The following is a 21570-nucleotide window of genomic DNA, read 5'->3' as shown; positions in this document are numbered from 1 at the left end:
GACGTCAGTCGACACACGAACATGACGTCACTCGACAGACACACACACACACAGACAACTTATTTTTATATATATAGATTTTTACCTTTTTTTTAGTTTTTTTTTACTAATGTCCTGGTCGTCATTTATATTCCCTGTGTCCCGGTCGTCATTTGTGTCCCGGTAAACATGACGTCAGTCGACACACGAACATGACGTCACTCGACAGACACACACACACACACACACAACTTATTTTTATATATATAGATGTGCCGGTGTCCCGGTCGTCATTTGTGTCCCGATGTCCCGGTCTGTAATTCCGTCAATCGAAAACATGACGTCAGTCAACACACAAAAATGACGTCACCCGACAGACCCACACACACACAGACAACTTCTTTATACATATATATAGATATATATATATATATATATATATATATATATATATATATATATATATATATATATATATATATATATATATATATATATATATATATATATATATATATATATATATATATATATATATATATATATATATATAGTAAATAGATAAAATAACTTCTAAGAAGCCAAAGAATCTTGAATAATTTTTTGAACAAACCGAATGAGTGGAACCTTCGAGCTGATTTGGACAATTTATTCCACACAATATGACTCGCAACTAAAGGATTAAAATTAGACCTTCCACAAAGACTAAAAGGAACACTGAGGGGATGAGGGAGGTCACCATGAATTGAGAAATAAGTAAAATATGCACACGAAAGAATATACAGTGACTCGAGATCAAGAAATGGGATAACTCCTGAACGATTAGTTCCCTGAATGAGGTTTCTAGCTTTATTGCAAACTTTAGAAATTGGTTTTAACAGTGAAAGAAAGGTTGACATCAGATCAAGGAGTGAAAAAGGATTTTCAAAATTGATCAAGGAAAAGCAAGTTTAAGTTTCTTTAAAATACCGAGGCCCCTGCATATTTTCATTTTCATCCAATCAATGTGACGTTTGAAAGACAGGTTTTCATCAACAAGAACGCCCAAAGAACGAACATAACAAGGCCCCTCCCCCAGGCCCATCATTCCCCAAACACTTTCAATCAAAACTTTGAGATAGCCATTCTGTTCAGCGTAGTTGAAAGGTTTGGAAATTACGTCTTCGAGGATAACAGCCCACAGCCCTCAGCGCAAGGCCTGTAAGTTATGTACCGAGCGCATATTAGGCTTTTATAGAAAGCGTGGTCGTATAAACTTTGCAGAGGGTTCATTGGATTGGAAATCAGAAGTTCCAGTACCGTTTTTAAGAGACAATGTGATCGGAGGGCATTCAGCCCCCCCCCCCCTTCGTATATTCCTAAATCCGTCTGACAGAAATTTTGAGATAAAAATTTATTTGAAGTAGTCCAAAGATCATATAACAAGGCCTTTGGGGTTAACAAAATCCCCCTGAGTCTGGGAGTAAGGGTTGTAAGTTATTCCCAGGGCATAAAAGGTTTTTATGGAAGGGTTGGTCGTGTGAACTTTAGAATAGGCTTATTTGATTGGAAATGTGTAGTTCTAGTTCCCTTTTTAGAGTCAAACGTAATGGAGAGCAAGTAGCCCTCACCTCCCTGACATCCGCTTTTCATGAAATGCATTCAATAAAATTGTGAGATAGCCTTTTTGTTATCTATAGTCCAAAAATCATATATCAATGTCTATGGGGTGGACACAACCCCTCACAGCCAGGGGCAAGGATTGTAAGTTATGCCCAAGGGCATATTTGAGTCTTATTTGAGAGTTCGTTTGGTAAACACATTATTTTTGGATATAACCTATTAATACAGTAAGCTTAAACTTGTATGATTTCCCTACGGACATTTATTGAAAATTCATTCATAATTGGATTATTTTCATTTGTTGGCTAATAGATAGTTTTGATATTTGAATGCAAATTCCTTTGGAACTTAGTGACTTATTAACTAAAAAGATTTTCATAGGAGAACTGAATAAATTGAATGTATTAAATTTTTTCTAATAAGCGAGCAGAAGAGGGCAGTTTTTGTCGCAAGTACCATTGTACCTGCCGGGAGTGGTTTCTCCCTTAACTGGGGGGATCAGGTGCAAGAAACTACGCTTCCTTCGCTTATTGTAATCTGGTTCTTATGATATCGACTTGGGACTGGAAACGGACATTCTCTCGGCTGTATGATGGAGGGCAAATTATCGCACAGCGCAGAGCTATTTATATCGCTATATCTATTTATATCGCTCAATGGAGAGTGGTGTAAAATCGGACTCGCTAATTAAATCGTGTGTTCATTTCTTTGGAAACGATGTAATTTTGGAAGCAAAAAAAGTGGTGTATGATGAATCCGGATATGATGAGCGATGTATTCAACATGTAAAATAGGAGGATAATGTTGCTGACATAGGGAAAATGTTGACAAGATTTGTGAAGGACCGGATGAAAATCTTGCCAAAGTTAGTGATTTACGATCTTCAAAAGAATCCAGCTCCCTCAGAATTGACCGGAGTGTATGTAGTATCAAAAATTTAAGAAATGTGCAAGAAAGTTGATAAGACCCAGGATAAGTTGAACCAAGTGTCCTGTACTTGGTATCCATCAGAGGTCTAGCAAAGAACCCAGAGGTAACACTCCTCTTCTCTACTGAGTCTCTACTAAGTAGTGGTAAAACGATCCGACTAAGTCATTATCAACGGCAGAAGCAAGAAAAAACATAAATGACTCCGTATGTGGTCCAGCTCAGGATAAGAATACGACTGAGGTCAGACGAGATAGATCTGATTTTAAGGTACTTGTAAACAACAAGCTCTTAGCTGAAAAGATCATTCAAGGCATCCGATCAAGAAGCAGCTGTGAGTATTAAGTCAAAACAATATGTTATAATTATCAAGCATATCCCATCTGAATTTCAGAATGATCAGTGGTCTATTATTCATAAGTGTAGCAAGGCAGAAAAATGTGGCGACTCACGGACTTCCAAGGTTTTCTTCCATGATCAAGCGGACTTGGATTACGCAATCGCAAACCCATCAAAAATAGGATGCGAAATGCACAGAGTTGAGCCTTTTCTGTTCCTTCCCAGGAGATGTTACAGGTGTCAAAATACCGATGGCCACTTGGCCAAAGACTGTAAGAACACAATGATTTGTTCTCAGTTTGCTCAGCGGGGCATATGAGCCCACGCGATTCTCCCTGCGAAGACGACCTTAGCTGTGTCTCTTGCAAGTCGAATAGGCATAACTGCTATTCGCTCCGCTGCCCTGAAAATAAGAAATTGTTGTCCGTGAAAACCCGTAACAATATAGCTAACTCTGCAAGAAATGAACAGCAATGGGAACATTTCAATTGTATCCTGGAACATAAACGGCGGGGTTTGTGAGAAGCTTCCTCTTCAAGAATTGCTGGTGGAGCAATTTGGTACATTGCTCCATACATATCACATACATATCACATGCTAGCACTACGTCAAATCTGGACCATGTACTGTATTCAGGCAGCCCAGTCCAATGTGTGACAGTAATGGACGATCAAACCACCAGCGACCATCTCCCTATATGTGTCTTGATACCCGTCGTGGGGATCTGCTAATAACTCTCAACCCAAGTGGTTCTTGAAGAAGATGTGGAGTAACTTATGTGTACCAGAATTTTGCGAGTCTTGCGGCCAAATCCTAGGGAAACTGAAGGTGCAATACCATCTGTTACAGCCAAATATCAACCTAAGTGGAAATGAATTAAGGTTACAACTAAACCAGTACTCTGAGCAAATAATATACGCAATGAAATGTGCTGATAAGGGGGCGATTCCAGTGAGGCGGATACGTTACAAGACTGAGAAATACAGGTGGTCTTGTAACCCAGTTCTAGTGTCGCCCTGTGTTACGGCGAAGTGGTGGTTGCGGCTCTGGATGAGTGCGAGAGGCCAAGGATCGGGGTTGTAAATGCGGTCCGGATTTATTCTTAAGATAATATTTAGGAATGCTCTGCAGGAGCATCTAGCAGCGGTCAAGTCGATTACTGCCGAGAAGATTGTAAATGCCCTAATTACCTTTGGAGGCCTCACCTTCTTTCTGAGAAGTAGAACCATGAGGATCCCGAGAGCATCCCAGAGTCTGAGTGGGTTGCCCGTTTTAAAAGTCAGTTTGTAAAACCCAACAGCAATATAGAAATTGCTTTCGATAGTGAGACGGTTTCGTTGCTTGATTCTAATCAAAAAACCAATTCTATTGTGATGACACCGTCTGCTATTAAGGAAGTTGAGTTGAAGAAAGAAGAAAATTTCGGCTGGCACCGACAATATTTATGCTGAGCATTTTATTGCCGTAAGTGACCTCCTCTATAACCACCTTGCATTACTTTTTCGAATGGTTTTTACTGTTGGTGTCGTTCCCGACAGTTTATGAATTGGAGTGATTAGGCCAAACCTGAAAAAGAATAAACTAAAATCATCATGTTCATCATATAGGCCAGTGATTGTGTCAAGCGTTTTCGCAAAGATATTTGAGCTTCTGATTCTTGACCACTTAAAAGAAAAGTGTATTATGCCACCATTCCAGTTCGGGTTTCAGTCAGCTTTAGGTTGCTTCCATGCCCTTAGAAGCCTCTGTAATATACTCAGAGATACAGAAGCATCTGGGAGCCCTCTGGTTTTAGGAGCATACGATATTACGAATCTTTTTGGTTCCTTTGTCCACTCGCAGGCCATGTTAGAGTTAGATAGCCATGGTGTTAGTCTTGATGTAATTTCCCACTATATTATATATAACGTTCGTTTGAAGTTGGGAAATGTACTTTCGGGTTGTGAGCTCCCTGTAATCGTCTGGATAAAGCAAGGAGCCATCACATCACCGATTATCTGCAACAACGCGTCTCTGCGCGGATTGGCCTACCTATTAGTTGCATTTCAAAAGGGATGGATACATAAGTGCTTTGTTATGCGGACGATTTGTTAAATCCGTGCCGTCAATAGCTAGTCTTCAATGGAGTTTTGATAACCTATCTGATAGATATCTGGAAACAGGACTAAGTTTGGATGCTGCGAAGTCCCAAGTCCTTCTTTAATTTACATGGTATGCTCGATAGTGTCAGTCTAGGTGATAGTGAATAAAAAAAAAAAACTAATTTTGCAGAACTTTGTAGCCACTTAAGTAAGAAAATGATAATTCTATGTAAGTGAATTGGTTATTTAAGTAAGAGAATTATGCTTTTACCGTTTGGGAAACAGGCAGTAGCCAAACTCATGTTTGTAGTGAAGACACCATTCATAAGAAGTACATAAGGGTAAGCTTTTCAGAAAGAATTTGGGAAAAATCCGGGAAGTTTTTTTTTAAGTTAACTTTTGTTCGTTTTTTTATTGCAAAATTTTCCAGTTTTTAAAAAACTCCTTATTTCAAAATAAGATTTTTTTTCCGACATCATACTTTCATCGAAGTATCAAGACTAGTATAAAAGTAATAATACTAAAGTACCGAAAAATCAAAGTAAAGAAAGAATCGAAGTTAACAAGGCATCAATGTAAACAAAGTATCAAAGGAACAATAAGCAACTTATACAACTTACAACCCTTGCACCGTATATCGAAGTTACCACGTAAATCACTAAATCCAAGTATCAAAGTAGACAATGTATCAAAGTACCAATAATTAAGTTCCGTAGCTCAGAGCAATTTCCCCAGGGCTTGGAGGCGAGTCAACCTCGGAAGCATAGTTATTTGGCCTTTGAACTATTTTGAAGAACGTGGCTATCTCCAAATTTTGACCGGATGCCTTTGGGAAAGTAGGGGGGGTGAGCTAATTGGACATTAAACCCTTTTGACTCTTAAAACAGAGCTAGAAGTTTCAATTTCCGATCAAATGAGCCCCCTCCAAAGTCAACACAACCGACCTTTCCACAGAACCTTTTATTCAATAAAGGGCAACTTACGTAAGTAAAAATCCTTGCCTTGGGGGTTAGGGAAGATTTCTCAATCCCTAAGCAACACTAATTTGAATTTTAGACTATTTTGAACAAAATGGCTATTTTGAAATTTTAATCAGATGCATATGGAGAAAAAAGGCTCAAGGGGGGGGGATTGATACTTTTTGATCACTTTCGATTCTTAAGAACCTACAACTTACATGAGTTACAATTTTTGTGCTGGGTTCTATGAAGGATTTCTCAACCCCTAATTTAGAGTAATTTAAATATTTTAATTAATTTTTAATTAAAAAATATTTAATTTAGAGTAATTTAAAACTATTTTGAACAAAATGGCTATCTCAATCACTTTTTATCGGATGTATTTGGGAAAAAAGGCGTGGGGGTAGATACCCTCCGATTAAATTTGATGACTCTTAAAGAGGTGACTAGAACTTTCAATTTCCAATCAAACGAGCTATCTTTGAAGTTTATACGGCCACCCCTTATTTAAAACCCTATATACCCTCGGGGAATACCTTACAACACTTGCCCAGGGCTCCAGGGGGATGTGTCGACCTCAGAGTTTTGTTATTTGATCTTTAAACTATTTTAAACAAAATAGCTATCTCAAAATTTTGATTGGATGCATTTGGGAAAAAAGGGCCTAGGGGGGGGCTACTTGCCCTCCGATTTCTTTTGAATCTTGAGAAGGGCCCTAGAACTTCTGATTTACAATCAAATAAGCCCCCTCTGAAGTTTATACGACCAACCCTTCCATAAAAACCTTATATGCCCCCAGGACACATTTTACAACTCTTGCCCCCAGATTCTGGAGGGGGGATACTTTATCCATGGAGTTTTTGTTATATTATCTTTGGTCTATTTTAAACAAAATAGGTATAAAAAAAATTCTGTTGGGTACATTTGGGGGAAAGAAGGTTGGGAAGGAGGGGGGGGGCTAGTAGCAATCTGGTCCCTTTTGACTCTTAAAAGGTTATTATAACTATCAATTTACAATCAAATGAGCCACCTTCGAAGTTTATACAACGACCCGATAAGAACTTGATACGCATCCGAGGCATTACTTAAAACGCTTACCCCTGGGCTCTCGGGGGGAGGGGGGGTGTAGACCCCGGAGTTTTTGCTGTATGATGTTTGAACTATCAAAAAGAAATGGATATCTCAAAATTTGTGCCGGATGGATTTGGGGAAAACAGGTAGGAGGGGCTAGTTGCGCTCAGATCTGTTTTAATTCTAAAAAAGTGAACTAGAACTTTCAAATTCTAATCAAATGAACCACCTTTGAAGTTTATACGAACACTCTTTACATAAAACTAATACACCTCCCAGGCGTAACTTAAAACACTTGCCCCCAGGCTCTGGAAGGTTGTGTTGACTGGTGCTTCGATGAAAAGTGGAGCAGATTTTAAACTTAGAGCCGAAATTACTATGAACGAAGAAATGAAACATAAATAATATTTTCAAAACAAACAGAACTTGAAATCAATAATGAAGCCAAACTTAAAGAACATAGAAAACCACAGATACGTTTAGTGCTACCACCCCTAGTGAAGTTAATTGCAGGAAGGAGCGTCATCCCCACCCCTCATGCTCCTTTCTCTCTAGATTTCAAAAAATACCTTTGTGGGGGTATTTTCTTAGAAAAATGTTTTTTTTTGTCATTTTCGTTAAAAAATGAAAGAAATCGCTTGCCCCTCCTAACTCTAGATTTTGAAAATATGTTTTGCTACCCGTCCTCCTAAATCTTTATGAATTGACGCCAAGGATCACTCCATTAAATAGAGTAATGTTATTTGCAATTTATTGAAACGGAAATATGCCTTGAAGATTTATGCTGTTTCATTATTAAAATATTAAAAACGATAGATGCTGCGAAAATTCCTAGGATCTTTTCAATGTTGGTATATTGGTAAAAATCAACTTATCTTTATTAGTTATTAAACAACAAAAAACATCCTTTTTTTAACTGAAAGTAAGGAGCGACATTAAAACTTAAAACGAACAGAAATAATTCCGTATATGAAAGGGGCTGTCCCCTCCTCAACGCCCCACTCTTTACGCTAAAGTTTTTATTGCTTTAAAAAAGTAGAGTTGTGAGAAAGAGTCAAACTTAAGCGTAAAGAGTGGGGCATTGAAGAGGGGACAGTCCCTTTCATGTACGAAATAGTTTCTGTTTTTTTTAAGTTTTAATGTCGCTCCTTACTTTCAGTTTAAAAAAAAAAAAAACTTGTTTTTTTATATTTAAATTCTGCACATTTTTGAAATGCAGGTTTTGATTTTGGCTCACTGTACATGACTAATTGAAACAAAATTTGCATATTAATTTTTCTTTTTTTGGCTAAATGGCCTTCTCAAAGTTTTGATCGGACGACTTCGAGAAAAAAGAGGCGGGGGAGGGGGCCTAGTCGCCCTACAACTTTTTTGGTTACTTAAAAAGGCTACTAGAACTTTTAATTTTATTTACGAACGTTTTCATTAGTGATAAATATACGCAACTTACAAATTAACTTACGTAACAAACTTCTACACTGGTATATTTTTACTATGTATATGAAGGTTCGCCCCTCGTCAATACCTCGCTCTTTACATTAAAGTTTAAATTTTGTTCCAATTCTTTAAGAATGACTTCCGAATCATAAAGTCCGTTTAATTAGAATAAATAGCTCTTTTGAAATTACTAAAAATACTTTACCGTAAAGAGTGAGGCATAGAGGACGGGACAAACCCTCTCAAATATGTAATAATTTCCGCTCATTTTAAGGTTTAATGTTGCTCCTTAATTTCAGTTGAAAAAAACTTCCCCCGTGATACTCTCTTCCCCCTTCTATTCGCTCTCTATAGGAGTTTTATTAAAAAAAAACTCTCCTATTAACCTAACCCCCTAACCCCTCCTCAAATAGAAATAGAAACAACTAAATTGTCACACAAAAGATTTTTTTAGGGTCACATTTTCCAATCTAACTGTATTTTTGTGTCTAACATGCTATTTTTTCTAGGTTACTTTGGTCATCAGCTTAATGACCACAGCCAACTTCTTGATTGTAGCAGTTTGCAAAGTTTATTCTTTCTACCACTATTGTGCAAAAACACTAATGACACAAAAACTCCTTTTATTTTTACTGCCTGTTTATGAGTTAATAACAATTGCGTGGTTTACAGCGATTTATTATAAGGAGAAATGACAGAAAATTAAAAGGAACAAGTTAAAACTTCAATAGCAAGTCTACAGTGAACCTAGTATGTGTATTAAGAAAGAGAAAAGAAAGAGAAAACTAGAATTTTTGAAAATAGTGTTTCGAAAAAGGCATTTGTGAGGAATGAATACATCTATTTTACCATTTTTGTTGTTATGACAAGAGGTGGACGTCAGAGACTAGGAAACTAACAAGCTCCAATTGGTCTCAAAAGAAAGAAGCAATTAAAACCATCTTATGTTTTTACAACAAAACCCTAAGATTGTGGATTCTATTTTAACCTCACTCTTTTCTGTTATAACGCTTCCGGTGCAAGGGATATATATACATTAGAATTTTTGTTACAGCTATGGTAAAGCATCTGCAAGGGATACAGATATTAGTATTTTTGTTACAGCTATGGTAAAGCATCTGCAACGGATACAGGTATTAGTATTTTTGTTACAGCTATGGTAAAGCATCTGCGAGGGATACTGATATTAGTATTTTTGTTACAGCTATGGTAAAGCATCTGCAAGGGATACAGATATTAGTATTTTTGTTACAGCTATGGTAAAGCATCTGCAAGGGATACAGATATTAGTATTTTTGTTACAGCTATGGTAAAGCATCTGCGAGGGATGCTAATATTAGTATTTTTGTTACAGCTATGGTAAAGCATCTGCGAGGGATACTGATATTAGTATTTTTGTTACAGCTATGGTAAAGCATCTGCAAGGGATACAGATATTAGTATTTTTGTTACAGCTATGGTAAAGCATCTGCAAGGGATACAGATATTAGTATTTTTGTTACAGCTATGGTAAAGCATCTGCAAGGGATACAGATATTAGTATTTTTGTTATAGCTATGGTAAAGCATCTGCAAAGGATACAGATATTAGTATTTTTATTACAGCTATGGTAAAGCATCTGCAAAGGATACAGATATTAGTATTTTTGTTACAGCTATGGTAAAGCATCTGCAAAGAATACAGATATTAGTATTTTTGTTACAGCTATGGTAAAGCATCTGCAAGGGATACAGATATTAGTATTTTTGTTACAGCTATGGTAAAGCATCTGCAAGGGATACAGATATTAGTATTTTTGTTACAGCTATGGTAAAGCATCTGCAAAGGATACAGATATTAGTATTTTTGTTACAGCTATGGTAAAGCATCTGCAAAGGATACAGATATTAGTATTTTTGTTACAGCTATGGTAAAGCATCTGCAAAGGATACAGATATTAGTATTTTTGCTACAGCTAGGGTAAAGTATCTGCAAGGGATACAGATATTAGCATTTTTGTTACAGCTATGGTAAAGCATCTGCAAGGGATACAGATATTAGTATTTTTGTTACAGCTATGGTAAAGCATCTGCAAAGGATACAGATATTAGTATTTTTGTTACAGCTATGGTAAAGCTTCTGCAAAGGATACAGATATTAGTATTTTTGTTACAGCTATGGTAAAGCATCTGCAAAGGATACAGATATTAGTATTTTTGTTACAGCTATGGTAAAGCATCTGCAAAGGATACAGATATTAGTATTTTTGTTACAGCTATGGTAAAGCATCTGCAAAGGATACAGATATTAGTATTTTTGTTACAGCTATGGTAAAGCATCTGCAAAGGATACAGATATTAGTATTTTTGTTACAGCTATGGTAAAGCATCTGCAAAGGATACAGATATTAGTATTTTTGTTACAGCTATGGTAAAGCATCTGCAAAGGATACAGATATTAGTATTTTTGTTACAGCTATGGTAAAGCATCTGCAAAGGATACAGATATTAGTATTTTTGTTACAGCTATGGTAAAGCATCTGCAAAGGATACAGATATTAGTATTTTTGTTACAGCTATGGTAAAGCATCTGCAAAGGATACAGATATTAGTATTTTTGTTACAGCTATGGTAAAGCATCTGCAAAGGATACAGATATTAGTATTTTTGTTACAGCTATGGTAAAGCATCTGCAAAGGATACAGATATTAGTATTTTTGTTACAGCTATGGTAAAGCATCTGCAAAGGATACAGATATTAGTATTTTTGTTACAGCTATGGTAAAGCATCTGCAAGGGATACAGATATTAGCATTTTTGTTACAGCTATGGTAAAGCATCTTCAGCTTAGTGTTTTTTCTGGAACCAGACAGGATTACTTCATTTTTGTCTTTTTAAAGGGTGACAGATCTTTTTTCTTTATGCATTTGTTGGAAACTCCGCAGTGTTTTATCAGAGGCTCTACCGGTTAGGTTTCCACTGACCCAAAATTCTTGAAGAGTATTTAAATTGGCAATTGATGAAAAGACAACATTCTTCAAACCGCAATTTTCAAAAAACGTGCTCAACAGTATTCTAACACTGTCTATGGCAAAGGAATCTTCAGAGGAGAAAAGTTCCAACTCTCAATTACGAAATATATTATTAATACTAAATATCTAGCAAATGCAAGACAAACCTTCTTTAGTCATTAGGAGATAAAAATAGCTCTAAGTACTACCTATATTTTCCAATTTAGACCAGACAGGTTGCTCAAATACTTAACACGATATTATTTCAAACTTGAACTGAACAAATTCAGTTGAAATTATGACATATTTTTGGAGAGCTGATGTGCTGCTAAGATTTCTTTGAGTTACCATGAATTGCAGTAAAATTACAGGGGAGGAGCAAGGATGAAAGATGAAAGGATTTCAAGATTTTTCAAACATGAACTGGCATAAATATTGAAGGTAAGTCTCGAAATTAAAAAGTCTCGAAATGCACTCTTCTGAACCTAAATGGTCCTAGAAATACTTCATAGCTCTCATCTATGAATCTGAGCAATTTACCCCTAGCTATGGTAGTAAAAGTAATATAATTTATGGAAGCACAAACCAAAAATTGATAAAAAGACTAATATGTACATATATTTGTACAGGTAGTCTCTCTGATGAGGAGGGAAAGGCTAACATGGTAAATTTTCATGGTAAGCCTATAAACTATTAATAAAACAATGTTAATTTGATAATCAAACAATGTTCAATGAAACATTTCTAATAATGTGGCTGTCATTGAAGCAAAACAGCAAATACCTTTAAAACAATGTGATGAACTATTCAAAGGACCTAATACTAGTAAAGTAGCATTTTATACCAAAATCCTTTTATTTTTTCTGAGGGATCCTTTGGGAGTATCTTTTTTAAGGATTAATTTGAAAAACATTTCCACGAAACAAGTTTTTCAAAGAAAAGTAAAGAGCTCCACTAAGCCAAAAATGAGCAGAAATATAGTCAAAGGACTTTCCAAGCGTAGAACTACTTTTCTTTGAAAAACTTGTTTTGTGGAAAAAGTTTTTCAAATTAATTTCTTTTAAAGTTAATGAATGATCATATGTTGGAGGAACTGTTTATAATGTGTACTGCACTATGTGGTTTGCCTGTATTGCTTGATATTTGACTGAGATTTTGATTCAGTCTATGAAGTTCTTAAATATCATTTTTGTTGAAAATGGAACATATTTAAAAATATGTGAATTTTCTCTATCCTCTTTTTTATTTTGGAGAGCCATGCTTTGATTTCATTAATTTATAATCGTTAGCACTGAATCATTTAGTAACATTCCTTTAATAATATCTTACTGATCACAAGTCTTATTCTTAATCTTACTAAATATGCTGATGATTTTTTTTTGCTCATTTTTGGCTTAACAGTGCACTTTACTTTTCATTGAAAAACTTGTTTTGTGGAAAATTTTTCAAACCAATTTCTGTTCGTTTTCTATTGACATAGTCTTTTTCGTGGAAAAAATTATTTTATATCTTTTCCATTTTTTTTTAAGAATCCATAGCTGGGCTTGCTATTTTCATGTTGGAGAAAAATTTTGCAATAATTTTTAATTCTGAAGAGAATAGTATTGTTTAATTTAAGTTTATACCTCCTCAAGTTGACCTGAAAAATAAAACTTAATATCATTCCCAAAAAATTCTATCCATACGCTTTGACAAACTGGATACACTTACACTCTTTTTTGATTTATTTAAACAGTAAGAGCAGAAGTAATAACAGTAGTAGCCCCGAAAGTTTCAAATTAATGCCCCCAGCCGCTCTCGATATATTGCTGAGGTTTCTTATTGGCAGCCACACACACAGTGCCTTTACATTTAGTTTTAAAGCATAATGTGCCAATTGCATAAAATGTGGGGTTGACATACCCATTATCTCTAGAGACAAAGCTGCTAGACTATTCTACTATGCTGAACATAATGGATGTGTCAAATTTTGATTGAATGTGTTTGGAAAATGAATAGGCTTGGGAGGAGAGCTACTTGCCCTCCACTGCCCTCCTACTTGCAAGTAGGCTACTTGCCCTCCTTTTTACTCTTAAATAGGGCACTAGAACTTTTAACATCAAATTAGCTCCTTTTAAAGTTATAGGGATAATTCTAGCTGTTATAGAGCATCACTGCCAATGATATTGCTTATATGCCCTTTTGAAAACCTGCATGTATACATTTTTTTTTTCTTTTAAGTGAAACTCCCCCTAAACATTCCCAAAAATTTTCACCTTATTGCCCTTAGCGTCATTAGTTACAGTAACTGCAGTGGTAGTATTAACAGTATATGTGTTGCCTTTTGGTGATTTGAACATCATTTCTCATCAAATCCTTGAAGTTTCAACTTAATACAACTAGCCATTTCTACAACATTGCTGATATATCCTTTTGATGCCGTGTATATTTATGTACTTTAGTGATTTTAATCTTAATGATCTTAGCCTTACAATTAATTGCAATAGAGGTAAAATTTGAAGTAGCAGCAGTAGTAGTAGCAGTAAATGTAGCAGCAGCAGTAGCACTACTAATAGCATGCGCATATTGCCTTTTGGTCAATTCATCTTCCCCTTTAAGCATTTTCAGTAAGTTCCAACTTAATACTCAAGTCTCTTCTTGAAATACGCTCTAGTGACAATGTGCATGCACATTGTGTCTTTCGATTTCGTTTAAATTCCCCTTCTGTATTGTAAATGTAGTAATGTGGTAGTAGGAACTTTCGATTTCGTTTAAATTCCCCTTCTGTATTGTAAATGTAGTAATGTGGTAGTAGGAACAGCATTGGAAGTAGTAGTTATGGCGGTAGTTGTAGTAGCAGTAGTAGCGTACAGATATTACCTTTTTGGTCAATTGATCATTTCCCTTATCATTTACTGAAAGTTCCAAATTAATATACTCAGTCATTCCCGCGTTACGCCCTTTTGACAGCCCGTATACACATAACGTGTTTTGATTTAGTTCAACACTCCCCTCAACCTTCTCTGCCATGTTTACCTGCATGCCCTTTGTCTTTTTGGAAAGTAAAGGTCAGCATACATACCTTTCTCAATAACATATACTATAATTAAACAGTGAAGAAATGACCTAACTTACAGCCCTTGTTCTGGGGGCTGTGAGGGGGTTGACGTCAGCAAATAGGATCTTTCAACAATGCTGAATGAAGTAGAAGTCTCAAAATTTTGATTGGATGTTTTTTTTGGAAATTGATAGTCATGGGAGGGGAGGCTGGTTGCCCTCAATTCACTTTTGACTCTTAAGGAGAGCAATAAAACTTCCAATTTCCAATCAAATGAGCCCTATTAAAAGTTTATACGAACACCCATTCCATAAAAACCTTATATGCCTTCGAGGAAAAACTTAAAACCCTTGTCCAAAGGTTATGGGGGGGGGCTATTTCAACCCCGAAGGTCTTATTATACGATATTGAACAGAATAACCACTTTGTTCAAGATTTGAACAAAATCTTAATATTTGAACATCAAGATACCATCAGATATCAAGATTCAATATTTGAACAAAATAGAAATCAAAAAACTATTTTGAACGATGGAATGAGCCACATTCAAAGTTTATACAACCAAACTTCCCCTAAGAATGTTAAATGTTCACAATGGGCAACTAATTTAAATTAAGCCCTTTCCCTGAGAGCCATGGGAGGGGGGTTGTCAACCCCAAAGTCATAATTATTGGACCTTTCAAATATACTTACGAAATGGCTATCTCAATTTTGATTGTATCTATTTGGGGAAGTGATGGATGAGAGGAGGGAGGCTTGCTGCCCTCCAGTCACTTTTGACAATTTGAAAGGGCAAAAACTTCCAATTTTCAGTTGAATGAGCCCCTTTTGAAGTTTCTACAATCCTTCTTTACAAAGTGCCCTGGTCTAAAAAAAAAACAATAATAATAATACACAGTGTCCACATTGCTCTTTACTTAAATTTCCATCAGATTCATTTTGGGAAAATACGACGTGAGCGGGAGGAGGGTATGCTTTGATAATTTCGGCTCTTAAAAAGGGCACTAGAACGCATGATTACCAATCCAATGAGCCCTCTCAAAGGTTTATACAACCAACCTTTCAACAAAAACCTTATATGCCCCCAAAGCATAACTTACAACCCTTGCCCTGAGGGCTCTAGGGGGTTGTGATCCTCAAAGACATAATTTCCAGACCTTTCAAATACACTGAACAAAATGGCTACCTTAAAGTTTTGATTAGATGCGTTTGGGAAAATGATGGGTGTGGGGGGGTGGTTGCCCTCCAATCACTTCTGACTGTTAAACAGGACACTAACCCATTCAATTTCCAATCGAATGAGCCCCTTTCAAAGTTTCTATAATAATAGATTGCACTCACATCACTCTTTATTTAGGAAGCATTATTGCACTGCCTAAAGTATGAAATTAATGCATCTCCTCTTATATGGAGACATACCTGGACCCAGGGGTATATAGGGAATACACACCTCCTCTCCCTCCAAGATTAGTCCAAAGAACACCAATCCTGCAAAAAAAAAGAGCAATATTGGCATAAAAATGCCTTTGTTTTGATTTTGTCATGCCCCTAGTGAAACGATATGATGCACCTATGGTTTGGAAAACAATCTAAGGCTAATCCCTACAAAATATGATTTAGGTCTAGCAGGTTCTTGTTTATGTGATTAAATAAATGTGGTCTTTCCTTTGCATAGAGGTGATCAAACGTTTCTAGGTGGCTACCCATCCCTGAAAAATACCTCCCGCAGAAAATACCCCCCACTCTCACGGAAAATACCCCCTGTAGAAAATACATCCCCACTGAACAGAAATTACTCCTAAAAATTACCTCCCACTGAAAATTCCCTGACAATCCCCTCCCCATGCAGAACACCCCCACGAAAAATGTCAGTATGTTTCCCAATAACAATTACTATCTGTAAGCAATGGACAAATAACAAAAGTTAAAAGGCACTTAAACTTATAAAATGAGGTTCCATGATTGTTTTTTGGTTAGGGAAGGACAAGGATACCTTAAAGGGTGCATTTTAATGCCAAAACATCACAGCTCTCACTAAACCATCAGATAAATACAGAATTAGGTCTAAAGTAGAGACAAGGGAGGGTGGCGGTAGAAATTAATAATTGGGCTGTAACCATGATTTTTGTTTGGGGGGTTGGCACAAAAGAAACTTTCAAACACATCAAAAATATGAGATTTTTTTCTGGAGAAAAATTGCACTGGAGAAAAATGATGAGGGTTTGCTCCTGCACAAAAGTCCATGTCACTACTTACCTATTAACTCTACTATTTACTTAAACCTCAACTATTTAATTAAAACTAATATAAATAAACCAAAAAGATAAACTATAACCTATATATGTATATATATATATATATATGAAAAGATAGATAAATAAATAAATAATGGAGTTCCATAAAGATGGACCCAGGTGTTTCATTGAAAATGAAGACCTGGTACCATGATGCAGATCAACAACTATATTATTGCTTTGCCTAGTACCATAATTTCGCAGGTCACTATTAGTTTGGTAAAAAAAAAAAAAACTCTGAAAACCATCAGGCGTTAAACCATTCTTGCACTGAAAAACAAATACTTCAGCTTGTTAATCTCTTATCTTACCTACATTAAGGAGCTTCAGTGACCTAAAACAAGCACAGGTCTCATGTACATCCTATGCATACCTACTGATTGTTCTAACAGCTTTATTTTGCAGAACTTGCACTCTTCTATAATTGTATAAGAAGTTACTACTCCATAGGAGGCACTGTAGGAGATATATTGATAAACCACAAATAATATATGTTTAGAAGCATTCTTAGAGGGAGTAAGTGCTGTAGACATAGAAGTATGCCTACCCCACAGGCAATTTTTGATGAAATTGCATCACTGTGACATTTCCATGCCAGATGGAAATCAAGACAAAAATCAAGGCAGCAGAGATGATCATTTTTCTGAACTGGATTACCACATAAAGTTACCTAGCCAGACACATCCAACAGTATACTAAATCTACAGAATGCCATTAAAAATGTCTTAGCAAACTTTTACACTCAATAGACTAATGAAGTGAAATCTCCAGCCTTTCTAATGTGAGATTTGCTTCTATCACCAGGTCCTTCACAGATGAGGCAAAAACAGTTAGAATAGTATCATCAGCAAACGAGATAAGACACACATCTTTCAAATAAAGATGCATGATATCAACATAGATGAGCTAAAGAAGCAGACCTAGCACTGGACCTTGTGGTACTCCACACATCACTGGAAATGCTGCTGAGCACACATCATTCAATAATAGTTTGACGGATCTCCCTGTAAGATAATTTTCAAACCACTTTAAGCACTTTTAGCAGACACCTATCAACTCTATCTGACTTTGAAAATTAACTGTATCAAATGCTTTGCAAACATATGTAAATATAGACAACAATGTTTGACCTCTGTTCATACCACAGTTAACTGATTCCATAAGTTGTTTTAAAGCATTTGTCATCAAGTGCCCTTTGCAAAATCCAAATTGGGTCTCACTGAGCAAACCATTACCCTGCAAGAAACTATATAGACATTTATGAAGAACTTTTTCTAATAATTTGGAAAACAAGGGAAAAATTGACATCTGCCTCTAATTCTCAATTTCCTTTTTAGGGCCACCTTTATGAAGTTGCATCACTTTTTTAACTTTTAGCAGATCAGGGAAAATCCCCTTTTCAAGTGAATGGTTTACAATAAAAAGCAGAAATGGCAGAAAATAATGCATTATTGCCTTAAACACTCAAAAAGATAAGCTATCCACTCCCACAGAATTTGATTTCAGAGATTTTATTATATTAAGTGGTTCATCACTTGTACACAGATCAAAGGCTTATTCAAACTCTCACCTCTATTATCACAAATAATGTATTCTTCAACCTAATGGCATTTATTTTTTACACTATTTTGTACTTTAATACCAATACTGGAGAAAAAATTATTAAACTTATTTGCAATTCCAGAGTTATCATCAGGGATGAACCCTTCAAGGTGTACTTCCCCTCCAATTTCAGCATTCCCACCAGTCACTTCATTTATCAGTCTTTTTTATACTCCAATTTGAAAGTGATTGGAGACTAGCCAGTCACAGGGGGGGGATATTTTCCAGGGCAGGTATTTTCCAGTTTTTTTATGGGGAATATTGACCAGGGGTACTTTCCAAGGGAAGGTAAATTTTCTGCAAGGTGGATGGAGGGTACTTTCCAGGAGAGTATTTTCTTCAGGAGGGTATCTTGCAGGGGAAGGGGAGGGGATAAATGCCAGATACCAATCAAACATAGACACACATAAACTTGATTGTAAATCTTTATTAAGTTTGTAGAATGAATTCCACCATCCTAGCAGTTGATATGTTGATATGGATAATACCACATCTTCAATCCCCTTCAACAAAGGCTGTAAAGCTCATAAAAACATAAAACTACAAATCCATCTCTTACTTCTTGTCACATTTGTTTTAGGAACTGATGTGTTGTTCTGGTAGAAGTACTTATGAATAGAATTTAATGACTCTTCTTCCTCCCCAACAGACTTCCAATCAACTCTGGTGTCTGAAAATTCAATTTAAAATGGAATATTCAAGAAAGAAATGTTGAGCTTTATTTACATCATTTGCCAAGTCACCAAAGTATTGAACATAACAAGGTAGCCAATTTACTTGCAAATAAAACAATAGACTTCCACATAGACCCATCATTAAAATCAAAAACTCCACATGAAGCAATTTGTAGAAGAATTCCCAAGAAGAATCTACCACAGCTAGTACTCATTTTTCCATCACATGAAGAAAATACCCAATAATTCTGAATTCAAAATGATACATTGATCCTGAAGAAAGAAGAATATGACTGGAAAAAAAGAGGGGACTAAAATTATAGATTTTGCTCTTTAGTCCCTGAGACTACACAACACCTCATCTTTAGCTGCAATAGTATTTCAAAGTTGCCAAATAAAAGAAGAAATATTTTCAATATTTTAAATAAACCCTGACACAAGTGAAGTGCTTAACATCAAGCTGCTAGGAAACAACAAAATAATACTATTCTAGGAGATCATTTGTTTTCTAATGTGGAATGACATGGTTTACAGTGGTTGACATGACCCTGAAACCTGCTTCAGTTTGGTTAAGTGGAAGTATAATTGAAAAGAGTAGTATGATTATTTGAAAGAAATAAACCTGCAGAATTTTTTGTTTATGAAGCCAAAAGGAAACTATCTTTAGACTCTAAGTGATGTTTTTCCAAAGAAGAAGATCTATGAATACATTTCCTAAATTAAAAGAAAACATTGGTATGGCTCAAAACTATAATAAATGAACAGGACTTGCATTTTAAAAACTAAAAATCTAAGGAAAAGAAATGGAAAATGAAGGCATAATGTTTTTGTCAAAATTCTAATAGGTATAGGCTACAATATGTCAAGTAGGCAAATTGGTAAAATTCTAGTTAATTGACTTTTTGCTATCTCAGAAAGGGTTTATGTTAGAAAAATGAAACTTTCAGGGATGAATCTACAGACTAAAGTATGTCCCAGGATGGTATTTTGAAGCAACAACCTCCACTCCTTCTCCCTCTAGAGGGCGCTGACCTTTAAAAATATGTGTGTTATAAAAGTGAAACCTTGCAAAATAGATCTTCTGCTTAATTGAAGTACAACAAAAATTTTTTCAGCTTCATAACTTTGCTCAATTCCATTTTATAAGGTTTTAGAGATATGCACATACATTTCCTAAATTTTGAAAAAAAAACATTGATATGACTCAAAATTCTACTCAAATAACATTTTCAGAACTAAAGGCAGAGAAAAAGCAACTAGTAACTGAAAATTAAGGTAAAATGTTGTTTTGTCAAAATTTCAATAGGTAGAGACATGTCATATAGTCAAATTTTAGGGCCTCTAGAGGGAGAAGGAGTGAAGATGGGTACTTTAAAATACCTTCCTGGGACATACTTTATCCTGTAGACCCATCCCTGAAAGTTTCATTTTCCTAACCTAAACCCTTTCCAAGATAGCAAGAAGTCAATTAACTAGAATTTTACTGGCAAATCTAAAGTCTAAGACTTAAAAATCAGAAGAGTGTTAATATAGTAGCTTGGAAATACCTACCCAGAACATGTTTTTTGACCCTGAATTGATTTTCCTTAACTAGTCCTGGTTGCATTTTCCTAAACTGATTCTGGTTGCATTTTCCTAAACTAGTCCTTTTCAAATATAGAAGAAAACAGCTTGCCTAGAATTTTCAACATGTTGAAAATCTTGAAACTTTGGCAATCAATAATGAGCAGAAATTCATCTAAAAAAAGGCTATAAATTGTAAAACATTAAAAAAAAATGATAGTGAAAAATAATCTTGAATTTCAGAACTTTCAGCAACTAATATCATTCATGTTAAATATTCAGTTTAATATCACTAGTTCTTTCAAAACCTAGGCTGGTTATCACTAAAAACAGGAGTTTAGATAGTTTCCCCTTCCCTAACTGTATGATACTAAAGCCTACTGCCTCAGTTTCTTTTTATTGAAGACGAATTATTTCACAAATATTTTCATTTGTACTTATTACAACATTGACAACAAAAATTACATAGCCCCCAGTATGTAAAAATTCACTTGTTACGCTACAAGATGTGAAAAGTACCCAAACACTACCATTTACTAATACCTAACTCAAACTACCTCAGATTTAATTTCACTGCCGATGATTTTATGCTTGTTGACTTTTCGTACTTAAAAATAAAATAAAAATATCATGTACGATTTTCAAAATTTTTGCTATCTTCTTTAAAATTGTCAATTCTGCGAAAAGTTCTTTCTACAACAACAAAAAGGCGCATTATTACGTATATGAAAGGGCCTGGTCCCTGCTCAAGACCAGTTTACGCTAAAGTTTTGATTTTTGTCCCAATTCCTTAAGAACGACTCCTAAAATACAACAGTTGTTTAATAAGAAAATTAAGATTTTTCTAATTTTCAATCACCTGTTATGAAAGAGTGCCGGTGGGTGCAGAGTGGGGACAGGGGATGGTGCCTGAGACCACTATGAGGAAGCCGGATTTTCCGGCATGATCTGATCAACAAACAGATATAAAATTTTAAAAAAGTATTTTAAACTTAAAGTAAAGAACAACACTGAAA

General features: G+C 35.5%; 2 protein-coding genes across 7 annotated transcripts in view; one reads left to right on the top strand and one right to left on the bottom strand.

The window, feature by feature from the left end:
* Positions 1-9515, top strand: part of LOC136031789 (uncharacterized) — a 32562-nt gene extending 23047 nt beyond the window's left edge. Inside the window, exon 5 of the mRNA XM_065711575.1 lies at positions 8905-9515. Coding sequence (XP_065567647.1) covers positions 8905-9090 — 186 coding nt within the window. The 3' untranslated portion in view covers positions 9091-9515. The remainder of the gene's footprint in view (positions 1-8904) is intronic.
* LOC136031787 (coiled-coil domain-containing protein 93-like) overlaps positions 1-21222 on the bottom strand; it is a 119849-nt gene extending 98627 nt beyond the window's left edge. The window contains exons 1-2 of one of the 6 annotated variants that reach the window (XM_065711570.1): positions 21112-21144; positions 17027-17961 (exon numbers count right to left, since the gene is read on the bottom strand). Coding sequence is in view for 4 of the 6 variants with exons in the window: in XM_065711563.1 (XP_065567635.1) it covers positions 17089-17248 (160 nt within the window). In the remaining 2 variants the exon portion in view is untranslated. Of the gene's footprint in view, positions 1-17026; positions 17962-20542; positions 20613-21111 lie in introns of those variants that run through there. The other 5 variants (XM_065711569.1, XM_065711565.1, XM_065711564.1 and 2 more) reach the window with 5 other exon arrangements.
* Between the last annotated feature and the right edge of the window lie 348 nt (positions 21223-21570).

Source organism: Artemia franciscana, chromosome 10 (assembly GCF_032884065.1).
Source record: "Artemia franciscana chromosome 10, ASM3288406v1, whole genome shotgun sequence".
Lineage (NCBI taxonomy): Eukaryota > Metazoa > Arthropoda > Branchiopoda > Anostraca > Artemiidae > Artemia > Artemia franciscana.
The sequence above is the reverse complement of the archived record's forward strand: the minus strand, read 5'-3'. Positions and strand labels throughout refer to the sequence as shown.